Genomic DNA, 14496 nt, shown 5'->3' on the forward strand with positions numbered 1-14496 from the left:
GTCTTTAAAAATTTGTCGCACCCAAAATCGCTTTTTTCTTCTGTTATCTTTCTTTTGTTTCTGAGCCGGTGCAACAACATTAACAGTAGGTTTGCTTGCAAAATTAGTAACTTGTTAACTCTTGCTATCTTTGTTGACATTCTAGTTTTATGCGCGCTTTTTATGCGTGCTTTTTATAAGCGCGTACAATGGAAATGATATGATTTTGTCTGCCAACTTCGCTCCGTCCGCTACGCCTGCACACAGATGGCTGAATGGAAACCCCGCTTAATTGTGATTATGCTGAAAATAATTTATTCGCATAAACTATATTAAACCTAATTTTACTCGATGTTTTTCTGAATTAAGGTGGACCGCATCCACGCTGCCATTTTTAATCGGGTAAGAATCAGAAACCTGGTAAGACGTGGCGAATATGAAATGTGTCAGTAAAATTCGCCGTAAATGATCGATTAAGCCCCCGGGGGATTATTTGTCAAAATGGGTTTTAGTGGAGGGGGCTTATTCGGGAGGGGAGTTAAATGGGATGGGGGCTCATAAAATTATGCAAAAATCTAGTGTGCTAAAAAATAAAAACAACAATTTTAACACAACATATTTTTCTAAAAGTATAATAAAAACAAACACTAATCGATCTCAATATCACTATCGCCTTCTTCGTCCTCGTCTACGATCGTCTCTAAGGGAGCTGCATCAATCATTTCTTCGGCATCTGAGTTAAATGGGTTGTCCTCCGTCTCGTTTACCAGTTGTATTTGTTCATTGAGAATTGCAGGACCAGCCTGATGGGGTTGATGCTTTTTGAAACAATGTGTCTCTTTATCCTCCCTCCCATCACTAGCCGATGTTAAGGCACACGTTTTAAACGATTTACGTATTAATTCAGCTAGCAGCTCCTTCCAGGAATCAAGAATCCAGTTTACAATTGTGCTGCGAGGCGGAGGTTTCATATTCCCGCCATCGATTATAAATACCATTTAATCATTTGTTTATAGTAGTATTTTCTCAGTCCCTATCAACTATATTGAAATTACTGTAAATTCGAACCAAAGAGAGCGGGGTAGAACGTTCGTAAGCTTAAAACATCGAAAAAACAAAAATTGATTTCAATTTTACGCAATCAAAACGCATACCAAGTGAAACTACTAAAAAAAGAAATATTGTCCAAAAAAAGTAATATCAGCCATTTAAAATGAGTCGTTTAAAATGAGTTTACAAAACTAAAAATTATTTTGAGTAAATTTTAAGTGACTTTATCAGCTTTTTTGACTTGACACACATTTGCGTTTTTTTGTTACTTTCGAAACTATAAACGGATACATCAACAACGCCTAATTCACAACAAAAAGTTAAATGGCATTTTCCAAACAAACACAACCCTGGGAAAGTAATATTCAAATATACTTTTCAAAATCTCACAAAAAATGAAAAGCCACTCCTTAGCAAATGTCTTAATTTCTCGATAATACTCAAAGAGTTAAACTAGCCTGACTTGCTCAGGCCATAATTGTTGTACAGAGATGGTATCAAAAAAAATAAAAAAATGTGAAATTGGTAAAGTTAGTATAAGAGACGTACTCCACCTACAACAATTGTGGCCATAAAAAGAAACAGAATTTATCAATGGATCACTTGAATGCTTTAAAAACATCGCCAACTTACATTGTCATAGCTCTGACGAGGTCAAGTCTGTTTTCATTGTCAATAAAGATGAATATATTAAGAAAATGCAGAGTTCGATTCAGAAAAGATTGAAAAAGTTGACATACCAACTGGAAGGAAAGTCAGAAGAAAAAGTAGAGACACTTAAGACATTATTTGACAAGTCGATATCTTTCTCCACATGTAACAATTTATCACCAACCGGATCGACACCTGAGACGATGTATGTCTTAACAAAAGTGCACAGAAGTCAACAGTATGATCGCCTACTTTCAGAACAATCATCTCTGCAATTGGTGTTCCTACATATAAATATCCCTTTTGTTGAAATGTTGAAACCCTTTACTACCAATTCACTGCCAAGAATTACTTTCCATTCGTTGATGACTACACAGCCAGCTTAGACGTGGAATCGTTATTTCGCTTGATAAGACGATCAATATATGTGTATCAACTATATGCGCACATTGATGTAATTAATGGCATACGTAAAGACGATTTTCGAACTTTAGCCCCATCGTCCTTAATCCTTAAAAATATTCCTCTTATAATACATAATTCGTCGTGTTTAGGTTCTAAACAGTCTTTTTTGCAAAATTTTTAACATAACCCTCTAATTTCTATAACATTTCACGCTTTTCTCTACAAGAATATCAAAATTCTAACATCAGGCTGGTCATTATTCTTATTTCTCTGCTATTCTATTTTTTTAACCTGAAATCCCAACCTAATATACTATTAAACCATATTTTTATAATAGAATGGGTGTAATTTTGCCATGCTAAGTTGACTTTGACAGGAGGTGAATATAACGATGATTTCCTTTTGATACACGCAACACGGAAATCATTATTTTTGTCAAATTTTACTTATAATTTTAGGATTTTCGTCCCGAGAAATATATCAGGTTAAACGATTCAATCCTTTTGGTGGTTTTTCCATTCTTGTTTTTTTAAAAGACTATTTAGACGTTGCCTAATTTGGGAACCAAACTAACCTAAAAGATGCTGGAGTTTTAGAAAAGTTTGGTTCTTTTAAAATCTTACCCAGTATATTGTGTATACTTATCCCATTACCCTGCTTTTTTGTTATTAATGCCTGTGGTAATCACGTCTGTTTTGCCATTTGTTTCAAAAAGGCTGAATACAAGTTTGTACCGTACCTACATTCTCCAATATTTTCACCGCGAAGCAGTAAGTTGGCTCTCATAACAATTTTAAATCATAAATATTAAATTTGTATGAAAGTTGACTTGTATATCTTTTTAACACCATGTAGAGTAAATCAAATATAATAATATATACAAATGTACAAGAAACTCAAATCAGTTCTTCAATTCTCTTTTTTTTTACGATACTAAAATATCGACGTCAGCAATATTTCCCGCTTGTCGTTTTCGTATGCGATTATCGCGGCGCGGACTTCTCTCCGCAGAAAGTAAATCCACTTGTTTATTTAACATGGCTGATCTTTGTCCAATGAAATTAAAGCTTAAAGGAGGTTGCGTAACAGTTTTAGTAAAACCTATTGTGTCATCTGAAAGAGGTTGATCAACAGATTGCTTCTTAGTTGACTTTGACGCTAGTTTGTTTTTTGCCTTCTGAAGAAACCCTTTACTTGTTGACTTCTTTCCTTTTCCGGATTCGTTAAAACTGTCTGTTAAATGTCGAGGGCTAGCACGATAAATATCGCCGCTAATGACGTAGTCACTGGATTCTATACTTGAATCAGTGGTTTGATAGTTATTCGGTACCGTAGAGTTGACATAAGAATAAGACGAAATACTCGGAGAAGAACTGTTGATGACGTTAACAATATCGTCAATTTCTTTCTGCGTGTGGGCGTTAACGCTATGTGTCGGCAGCATTATACTACCTTCATCTTCCTCTTCTGAAGTATAGACTGGGTTATTTACAGGTGGTTTTAATATGTCCGTTGTTCTAAAAGTAACAAAATTACTGAATTGTACCTTCTTCGGGCTGCCTTTGCGCCCTTTTGTAAGAATTGATTTTACTTCTGAATCATTTGGAGAAGTCACGCTCGTTTGTTGAAAAAAATTACTTGTATTTAGGGCGGCAGGAAATGAAGATGGGCGGTTATTTGTTGCTTCTTTATGGGCGTGAGAAGGGTAAGATACTGGGCGTCGATCATCTTGCCTTTCAAATGACGTCACCAATTCCTCTTTATCATTTTTGCCGATGTTCATAATCTCCTCATGAGTTAGAGGTTTTTTGGAAATCCAATTGCTCTCCCCATTAGACAGTGTCTTAGAATTGGCTCGTGTAACTTCACCCAGATTTTCTTTGTTTACATCAGCTATCGGCGCTGCAATCATATCGTGCACTGGACGTGCTCTTCGGTACGGTGACGGTAAAAACAAATTATTGGACCCACGAGATATAGTTAGCTCGTTAGTGTCAGAGCTTTTGTTATGATCTAACTGACCGTTCTTCGTCACTTGAAAACGATCATTACCGCTGTTGTGAGCTTTATTTTCATCGCTTTTAACAAAACTACTTTCGTAGGAGTTTCGAAGGTCTTTTAACCGACCTGCACCTAACACGACATCAGGTGAAGAAGTTTGGTACGGTGATCTGTCAACAGTAGATGTATTTACAATAATACTCTCTTTTCCATTCTAAATATATAAATACAAAGACATTGTCTTCAAACATCCTTTTTTAAAAGCTGTCTTTTTCACAAATCCACAAATGCTGCCTTTAAATAAACGCTACGCCCAGACAGGGCGGCGACAGATTTCTAAATGCAGAGGATTTTGGGGAGATTATATGAGAATTTAGGAGGTTCAAGGGTCAAACTTTAGGAAAGAACACTAAACAATGCATAGAATCTGAATTTGTTGACAAAGTTTCAGGAGGAAATCAACGACTAGTAGTCAAACCATTTCAACTATACATACTGGTTGATATTATTTTTTCAAAACGTAAAAGAAAAATGCATCTGGACAAACAATTTTAGGAGATTTTTAGAAGAAATCAATATTATTGGTCGACATTTTAGGATATTAAGAACATTTTGAAAGGTGTGGCCAAGAGAGAAAAAATAATTAAGGCAAACAGCAATAAATAAAATAGAAAGAGAGAGACCTATTCTTCTAGGCCACACACACTTAAAGCATTATTAACGTAACTTTCAAGTAGCAAATTTTGTGTGTGTGGTACATTAAATGGATTAAATACGAGCCATGTTTCGGTTAGCTTTCATATTTACTTTAAAGTAGCGAAAGAGTACGGCATAATGTCAACGGATTCTACCTATTTAAATAATTGGTATTACCTTTTCGTCCGCTTGTATTTTCTTCCGCCGATAATCTGAAACCGCAGGAGCCAGTACTTGCGCCATATGCACTTGGACCGGAACATCAGCACTTGATTGTGATATTAACAACGAGCGTCGCTTTGATGTTTCCTCTGTCGGCCGATTGTCGTCAAAACTGCTAACATTATTAGTGAAAAATTCTTTGTTATTAACGTTCTCAACGTCATTTAATGTTACGGGTACTATTTCATCCTCTTGAGCTTTAGACTCTTCAAATTGCTGCTGTGAATTTATGCATATGTCTTTAGCAGATCGAGCTGAATCTCTTTGAGACGATGCTTCATCATCAGCGGGTGGTGTATAAAACAGATCTGGCAACACTAGTTCGTTCCTTTCACCAAACTTATTATTCTCACTTGAACCACTGTCTGCCTTTGAATGATTGATATCACCTTTGTTCCTTTTGTAAAAATCCTCCTTCTCAGGTGCTTTATCAAACATGGATTTCATCGCATTGACATCAGCGTTAGTTTCGTAAAATGAATGATCTTTTAAACTCGATAATTGCACATCTTTTTTTCGTTTCACTGAACCTTCCTGTATATTATAATGACCCTCATCCGTAGGCGCTTTTTCAAACATTGATTTCATCGCATTGACGTCAGCATTAGTTTCGTACAATGAACCATCTGTTGAACTAGGTATAATTTCTTTTGCTTCAGCTGAATTTCCGTGCTCAAACAGACCGTTGTTTAACACGCTGCCTCGCTCAGTATGACGATGTATTCTTTTAGACCGCTGTATGGAGAAGGAATTTGAAAGAGATTTATTTACTTCAGAAAGAGTGAGAGTTGTATCGAAATCTTTCGTTCCATAATCTCCTTTCACATGTTCCGGTGCATTTTTTGTATCGAGCAGTGCTGATGAACGACTTGATGGCTGAAAATCCTTCGTGAGGTATCCAATACCGCCATACGAATGTCCTTTTGATATATCTTCTCGTTGAATTTCTGAAGCATTAACAACACCCTCGCTGCTATTAGTATTCTGTAACTTTTTTGTAACCAAAGGAGAGATACAGCTTGCTCTCCCACTTCGGGGTTCGTTGCCATCATTTAGTCGGTCGTCGTCGCTGTTAATAATTAACCTATCTTTATCAACATTTTCCAGACGACCTTCCACAGGCTTTAGAATACTGCTGCTCCCATTTGTTGAAGCTTTTTTACTGGCCTCTACAGCAGCTTCTCCATCAGAATCAATATTTGCATCATTTCGAAGAAACGTGTTTACAGATACAACGGATGCCTTCCTTTTAATGGTACCCCCTTCTAATATAGCTTGTTTCTTCGGAGCAGCTGAAGTGTATTTTGAAAAAATCTGCTTGTGTGTTTTTTGTGACGACGAAGAATTGTTTCCACTGTCATCAGTCTCGGTTTGTGATAGTTGAATCTAATAAATAAATAAGGGAAGCTACCATTCCTTTATCACTGTCTACTTCTTGTAGTCTATAGATATTAAAAAAAATATGTATAGCAGCGGCTTGGGAAGCAAGGGTAGAGGAGAAATTTAGCTCCATTTCCTTTAAAATTAATCCAGTGCAATTTCAATGCACTTCTCGGTAATCTAGAGGTGTTAGTTTCCAAAATCTCCTAAATCAAAGCACTTTTAATTACCCAACATGCACCATAGGGCATGTCGTTAACTTGCCACATGAAAGGTGACAAGAAGAGATGTTATATTTGATCATGGAGATAGAAATTAAAATGGAGATTGAACTCTTTTGTTTCTATTAAAATCATTCGTGATGCGATCAGTTGCAAATCTATTCATGTTGTCTTTTAAATTCTGGCGCGTCTCAGCTTTGAGTAAATTTCATTGGTTCATTAGTTCATTTTAAAGTGCTTTGCCAAAAAATCACGTTTTTTATATATAAAAAAACAGCGTGCTGAAAAGTTACGTAATGTGTTTTTGTTAAAATCCAGTGAACTGCACAACGCGCATAAATATCAAAGGGATGACAAAACAATAGCAATTTGAATAGAATTTTAATGCGCACGAAGATGAGTTCAATTTCCTTCTCATTTCTACCTCCAAGATTTGATTTATGATTTCAGAACGTTTTCCACTACTAATTACGTCGGTACAACATTGCTAAAACAGCCATACCGTGGACACACATACCTTCTCAATACTGTCCCTCCTCTTCTTACGTGACTTACTAACAATATCACTTTGCAACTCAAACGATTCAACAGCGCCACGCACACCTCCCATTGACATCTTTCGATGCTGGTTTAACAATTTAGCAGATAAAAAGTAAGTCTTCTCTTTGACTGTCTGGGAAGTCTCCTCTTTAGTGGGAAGTCTGCTTGGAATTCTTCCAGGTGGGCAAGCAACAATAAACTCGATGTATTTCTAAATAAAAAAAACGCACTCAATGTATCAATATTTTGGTTAATGGAAATAGAAAGAGCATGAAATGGAAAAGAATAAAATGAATCCCGAAAGTTATTTGGATGATAGATTTACAATTTCTGATTCAAAGCGAAAGTTAAAATCCTTTTTCAACTTTTTCTGCAGTGGAGGACGAAGAGTTTTAAAACAAGAGAAATAAAACAAAACACAGAAGCAAAAATTTGCATCATAACCAATAGGATTGCAATATTTTTACTTGCTGTCCCGTGTTGTTACGATCTGATCTATGTATGGATATTAGCTTAAGAGATTATTCTCATTGCGGGCAATTGGACTGCCCAAATCAAATTTAAAAAAGCAAAAAAATTGACCATTCAGTAAGCTCAATGGTAATATAAAATTCTTATTCCTTTCAAGCAACTTTCTTGCAAGTTGCTGATTGTAAAAAGTAACAGCCTATTCAAGTGTCTCAAAATGTTAAAATAAGAAAGGAAACAAAACAAACAAACAGGCAAGCATAAAAAAACGAACAAACATAAACAAATATACGCAAACAAACAAACAAACAAGCGTAAACAAACAACAACATACCGACCAGTCACTGAAAGCTTTCACAATACTCGCATTAGCCTGTGCTTCTGTGACGTCGATCAGTTCTGTACCCTCCACATTCAATAACCAATCACCAACTCGAATAAAACCTAATAAGAAACATCGATAGTTAAACAACATCCAGTTATGCAGTTGGTAATAAATGGATTGGAAGTGAACACAAGAATGGTAAATGAAGGAACAGACTCAATGAAATATACAATCTAGAATAGTTTAATACCATGTTCAGCTATTGCCCCGCGACGAGCTATCGACTTTACAAGAATTTTATCGCCCTTCTGTTCAATGTTGAAAGCAAGCGGTCCTTTCTAAACGTACAAAGGTTACAACTGTAGAAAAAAAACTGAGGGGAATTATAGAACGACGTTCAAAACTGTTTAAAAGAGAAAATTTATCGTACCTTTGGAATGGAAACATAGTGTACTTCTCTACCTTCTAAAATCTCTTCAGGATACTAAAGCAAAGTAGATACGGCTCAGTTCCTATATGTAACCACGATGGTTGCTATGGTTACAAAATTTCTGTGCGTATTACGCCATGTGTGATATATTTATCATTGGATGGAATTCCCAAGGATATAAAACTTACTGTTACTTACTTACTGACTATATAGGCACATGCGTTTCATACTGTAACGAAATCTTTGTTCAGATGTCTGACTACAATTGATTTTATTGATTGACATCGAGCATATCCCTCTTAAAACTAGCTAATAATAGCATATTAGAAAAAATTCCAAACGGTAGAGAATTTTCGAAATGTAATAATTGTCTTCCCAAAAAAATATTTACTGCTTTAACCGACTACAAAAGAGTTCCTGGTGTTCTCAATATCCCTGAAACTCACATCAAAGTTGCTTTCGTTTGGAAGAACAACATCTTCGTCTTCTTCGTCTTTAATTTCATATGGCTCAATATCTATGTATTCCACCTTTTCCCTGTTACAAAAACAACAAGGATATGCTTATACCATGTACAGTAAGTAGTTAGTGAAAACAGAATTGGAAATAAATAGTTTTAAAAACAAGAAAGAAGACTTACTCGTCTCCGAACCTGACTTTCTTGATCAGCGGTTCTTCTTTTACCTCGATCACCTCTATATCACAAATATATTGTCACTCAATACAACAGTTTGAAATATTAGTAACCTCAAAGTAATATTCATACCTTTCTCAGAATCTTCGATAATTCTTTTAACTTCCTAAAAATTATAAGTAAATTAAACACTTTATTCATTCGTTGATTCATTCATTCATCCATCAATTTATTTATTCATTCATTTATTCATTCATTCGCTCATTCATTTATGCATTCACTCATCCATTCATTCACTCGTTCATTCATTTTTTCATTCATTCATTCATTTATTTATTCATTCGTTGATTCATTCATTCATTTATTTATTCATTCCTTGATTCATTCATTCATTTATTTATTCATTCGTTGATTAATTCATTCATTCATTTATTCATTCATTCATTCATTCATTTATTCACTCACTCACTCATTCAAAAACCTGCTAGCATGACGTCAATTGCTGTGACGTTACATAACAATGACTGCTGCTAAGGTTTCTCTCTTTGACCATACATACGCACGATCAAAGAGAAAACCCTGACGTAAAAAAACAGCAAAGTTACTCTAAGGATGGAGTAAAATGACTAAAAATCTGTGGACATGTCGAATTTATTTACTCACCGTACTGTGTCTTACAATCATGGTGAGTTGAACCTTGTCACGCAAAAATTCAACAGCCTGTAAAATAAATACAGACCATTTAATAGGGATAAATAACCCGCAACCACTTCTACACATATGCGAGCCTTGATTTTGGTGATGAGGGTTAAATAGAGAGAAAATGTGTGAGCTAACCTCAAGGTGAGAGATGTAAACAAAATCTTTTCCATTCGTATCAAGGATTTGATCTCCAATCTAAATTCAAATTTAAAAATAAACGACGACGTATTTAGTGTTTTTGAGTAAACACTGCACGAAAATAGATACCTTTAAACCAACTTGCTCAGCTAAAGTGTTCTTCTCAACAGCCACAACGTAAATTCCTCTGTGTCCTTTAATTCCGCTTCGGATGCTAAAAATTCCCAATCAAATTTGTAACTTTTAACTGGGTATGTGAAATCTTTAACTGGGTATGTGTGTGTGTCAAATTATTCACACGTTATCTCGAATTTTAGGAGGAAAAACTACCTGCATCCAAGGCCATCCTTCCCAACCTTAAATGCTAACAAACGATCTTTTTCTTCTTGTTTGTCCTAAAACAACGTATAATAATTTATTTATCAACATTAAAGAATTAGCCAACCTCGGTCCCAGGGCATTTTCCCTTGTTGATGAAGTTGATAGCGGCGAAATAACGGCTCAGGGGTCACAAGACCTTAAGGACGAGGTTGAGGATTGGCCAGTTTTTCGTGTTTTTTTAACTGCTGTAAAAATTATAAAACTCACATTTTCTTCTGTAACATCCTGAAAAAAAAGAATTTATAAATTGTAGTGACTGCAAGCAGAAAAGATGTTGTTTGATTTTACCTTGTTAATTCATGGCCGTAGCTCCCCAGGAATTCGGAGGGGACGGTCCCCTAAAAACATTTTATCAATCACAATTAATATGGAGAAAAACTTGTGTGAGAGAGACTGCGTTTTTACTCAATCTAGGAGGTGAAAATCTCAAAAACCCCACTAGCTAAGGCCAATAGAAAAAATCCATCCAATTCTTTGTTTACACTTACTGGTTGTACAACCGGTTCTGTTGTATCACTTATAACGCTCCAAACGATTTCGTTATTTCTAAACAGAAGAATATTCGATAGATGAGCTAAACACATTTCATTTGCTTAACGCAGGGAAAATTTTATAAGTTCAAAATCAAAGAATACTTAGCCTAACTTACATTTTGCTTGGGATTCGTCCAATGTCTAGAAGAAAATGTATGTTTTAAAAAACAAAAAAATTAGTTAGTTCTTTAGTAAGCTTTATACAAGAACAAAATAATTTTGATGTAAAATAATGTTCTTGGGGAACACAGTGACAGGGAACACATTATTCCTTTTACACTATGACTCTCGTTGGAATTTCAACAGTGACTTTATACAAATTTATTTGAGTTCCGTCTTTATTAAAACCGGAATCCTTTAAAATTTTCTGAGTTTTGAACCTTTTTAATGCTTTAGGTATAGCGCCATGAATTTATTTGTATGCGTCAACTCTGTCTTTTTATTGCGTTTTAACTAAAAAGTTGAAATATAATTTTCCACAGGACATAAAGCTAGTATGCTACAAACATCTTACTTTTGACTAACAATGTAACGGATGATTTATTTCTAAAGATGGACAACACTTCTTCGTGAATAGACTCATGTAAGGGAAGTCCGTTAATCTTCCGAATTTGATCTGATACCTTTAACCAAAAAAATAGAATTTTACTAAGAGATATAAATATGTAAATTAATGCTATGAATAGTTCCTATATTTGAAACATGCTAATAACGCAGGAGGCTTCGATTTATCTAAGAAGTACTTTGAGATAAGTTAGACGTTCTTAGCAAAATCTTCATATAACGCAGAACGGCAAAAAGTTGACCAAAATGATTTCACTTTTTTTAAAGATTTAGGAAGAGAATAAACAACTAACTCTGAGACCAGCTTTATGTGCTGGAGAATCCTCTCTAACCGACGTCACATAAAAGCCAATACCATGCTCTATACCTAAGTAACAATAAATCAACCAATACTAATCTCATTTCCAGAACAGAATTTTAAGAACAGAGAATAAAATAAAACCAAAAAATGGTCTTGTATTTTTAGCATTGGGATGGTAAGGAACCCTGGAAACGAGGTTGCTTAAATAAGGAAGAGGTTTATTTACGTTTTGTGCATCTCCAATGTTTTGTTTTGATTTTTCATATATGTATAAGTTGCGTCAACTCATTGGTTCCACATTAATAATTACACTAATAATGGTTTAAAATAGCAACCTCGTCCCCAGGACTCCTTGTGGCCGGAGTTGAAGGAAAGTAAGCACTAGCGAATTTGACACGAGACAACAAGCCCTGGAGACAAGGATTTGAAAAATGGATGCTCACCTCCTCTGAATGTGAAACCCATAGAACCGCTTCCAGTCCTTTGGATGCGAATTAAACGTTCACCATTCCTATAGAATTCAATGAAAGTATAACCAATATGACATTGCAAAAAAGAATATACTAAGGAGAGTCGGAAAGAAATGTCTTACTTGCTGACTGTTGTAAGTTTATCATACAATGCTACATGATGGCTTGGTAGTAACGCCCTGAAGAAGCAAAAATTTATTTGGCTGGTTTTATAAACTTTCACAAAAATTCCGTTCATCACATCTCACAGAGTAAATCTCCGTCTGTTCGTACAACCAGTTTTATTTGTTTCGTTCTTAAAATCGCAAAATTTTAAGGACAACCAAATATATTATATACCTGATGACTTTAAATAAAGGATACTTTTTTTCCGTGTTGAGAACAATTTTCAACTCGCGAACGAGTTTCTTTATTTTACGAGATCTACAAAAGCGAAAACAATGAACATACACTTTGTTATAAGCAACATCCAACGTCAGGTATAGAACTGCGGGGTAATAAATATATGGTATTTGGAAGTTGGAAGACTAGGAAACCTCTAGTTGTTATCAATAACTCGGTGTAGGCGAATTAATAAGTCGTTGTATATATCCCGAGATATGGCTTCAGTTTTATCTGAATTTGTTCCTTACAAAAAAGATTTTTTACAGGTCAAAGAAACTAACTTAGATTTGTGGATGATTAAAAATTACTTACTCGTGGTATAACCGTAAAGCATTGAATAATTGTGCACGATCCTCTTCGCTGTCTAATATACTTGCTACCTGAAATATTTGGAACACAGTTGATATAACCCATTTTGCACTCGTTCTTGTACTCAAAAACATTACAAAGCCTTTAAGAGTTCTTTTCATTCAACTATGCTTTTTGTTGTATTTTAGAATAGGTTACCATTACAAAAATTCTCCAGAAGATTCTCTTCAAGTTCTTGCAAAAATTTAATTTAGCTAATAAGTCCAAAGTCTCTCATAACAATTGGATTGTAATCAAAGGATGTCTAATCTTAGAGGAAAGGTCCAACATACACGTTTTTTTAAAAAATAAATGTTTTTGGATCAGCCTGTATGTTTTTCTAACCCCTGAAAATCTTAACCAATAAACCTTGATCTAAATAAGCATTTTAAACCCTAGAACTGCGTTCTGAAAAAGTAAATTTGCTTTTTCTTCCAATAATTTTGCGAGTTAACAGTCGATAAGATTTGAGCCTCAAGTTTCTTATAACAACACGTGTACACAAAAATAATCTAAAATTTACTGATTTTTTCTTTTTACGTTTTATTTCAAGTGAAAAGCTTTTAGTAAAGTGGTTGTGATTTTAAGAACCTGGTATACTTAGACTTTGCATCGTGAATATTTTCAACGTTACGTAAAATATATAAAGATCCTCGTAATATATGAGAACAAAGCAAGAGCAATAAAGGCTAAAAATAAGAACAACCAGGTAGAACCAGATTTCTTGATTCTTGGTTAAAAAATATATATACTACAGGCATAACGCAGTGAAAGATTTGTGTTACCTTAAGCAGTAACTCGTGCGCTGACACAGGTAGCTCAACCGAGATACCACTACCTTTCTTTCTCGTGGCGTTAGAGGGCGCAACGCCCCCTACATTAGTTGTAACACTGCTCATGTCATCATTATCCTCCTCCTCTTCAGAATTGTCAACATCACCAAAAAACCTTACTCGAGACATGCTTGTTGAAAACATTTAGTGCGAGAAAAAAAAAACACATTAAAAATATATATAGCGTTACTTGAAAAAATATAGCGAATGAAATATGAATAAAAAATAGCTATTTAAATATGCGAAGTAACAAAATTAATTATGCAATTCCTTGTTTCATGTTTTAAAAATAGGTGATTAGGGAAGTCACTTTAACTCTCCTCCGCTGGTGTCATTTAAATGTATAAACATATCAACGTGTGGACTTGACGCGTTCAGACAACTTGGAGAAGATACACGTAAAAGGAAAAATGTGCGGTTGTGTAGGAAAAAAATCTTCGAAGTAAATAATTTCGCCCCGTTGTTATGGGTTTCCATTGAAAAATTATTTCCATGAATGTCATGATAAAAATAAGTCTGACACAAACCCAACCCATGTTATAAATACTTACTTCAACTCTAAACTCTTCCACTTTTCCTGCAATTTCATCGAATCGAGCCATTGCAGAGCGGCACACACCGCCTCACTTCATCCAGAATCAGGCTATACACGAACGCTATCACATTTTTAAATGTTCTATCCAAGTTAATGAGATAAATACGTTTTTTTAATACACTAATTGAAAAGAAATATAAATAATAAAAGAAGTAATTCTCAAGACGTGATTACTTTTTTTTATTTTTTCGTCCATGTATTTTGTGTAAGGTATGAATACCTCGCTGTTGCTTCATTCGGAGAGT

The 14496-nt window shown here is 34.9% G+C and overlaps 1 protein-coding gene across 3 annotated transcripts; it reads right to left on the reverse strand.

Moving 5' to 3' along the window:
- Window positions 1-2903: 2903 nt before the first annotated feature.
- Window positions 2904-14374, reverse strand: LOC130662635 (uncharacterized). 3 transcript variants are annotated; one of them, XM_057461533.1, is made up of 23 exons: window positions 14208-14374; window positions 12788-12855; window positions 12431-12514; window positions 12214-12270; window positions 12065-12132; window positions 11614-11687; window positions 11271-11379; window positions 10873-10897; window positions 10712-10769; window positions 10431-10448; window positions 10173-10237; window positions 9972-10056; window positions 9840-9899; window positions 9666-9722; window positions 9135-9168; window positions 9009-9063; window positions 8815-8905; window positions 8369-8422; window positions 8189-8276; window positions 7948-8057; window positions 7123-7356; window positions 4960-6390; window positions 2904-4300 (listed from the first exon to the last, which is right to left on the reverse strand). In XM_057461533.1, the coding sequence occupies exons 1-23, from the start codon at window positions 14256-14258 to the stop codon at window positions 3011-3013; spliced, it is 4266 nt and encodes a 1421-aa protein (XP_057317516.1). In that variant the 5' UTR covers window positions 14259-14374; the 3' UTR covers window positions 2904-3010. The 3 variants fall into 3 exon arrangements, with proteins under 3 accessions (XP_057317516.1, XP_057317514.1, XP_057317515.1); XM_057461531.1 differs by lacking the exon at window positions 14208-14374 and adding an exon at window positions 13609-14161; XM_057461532.1 differs by lacking the exon at window positions 14208-14374 and having other exon boundaries at window positions 12788-14159.
- Window positions 14375-14496: the final 122 nt, after the last annotated feature.

Source organism: Hydractinia symbiolongicarpus, chromosome 10 (genome assembly GCF_029227915.1).
Source record: "Hydractinia symbiolongicarpus strain clone_291-10 chromosome 10, HSymV2.1, whole genome shotgun sequence".
NCBI classification, from domain to species: domain Eukaryota; kingdom Metazoa; phylum Cnidaria; class Hydrozoa; order Anthoathecata; family Hydractiniidae; genus Hydractinia; species Hydractinia symbiolongicarpus.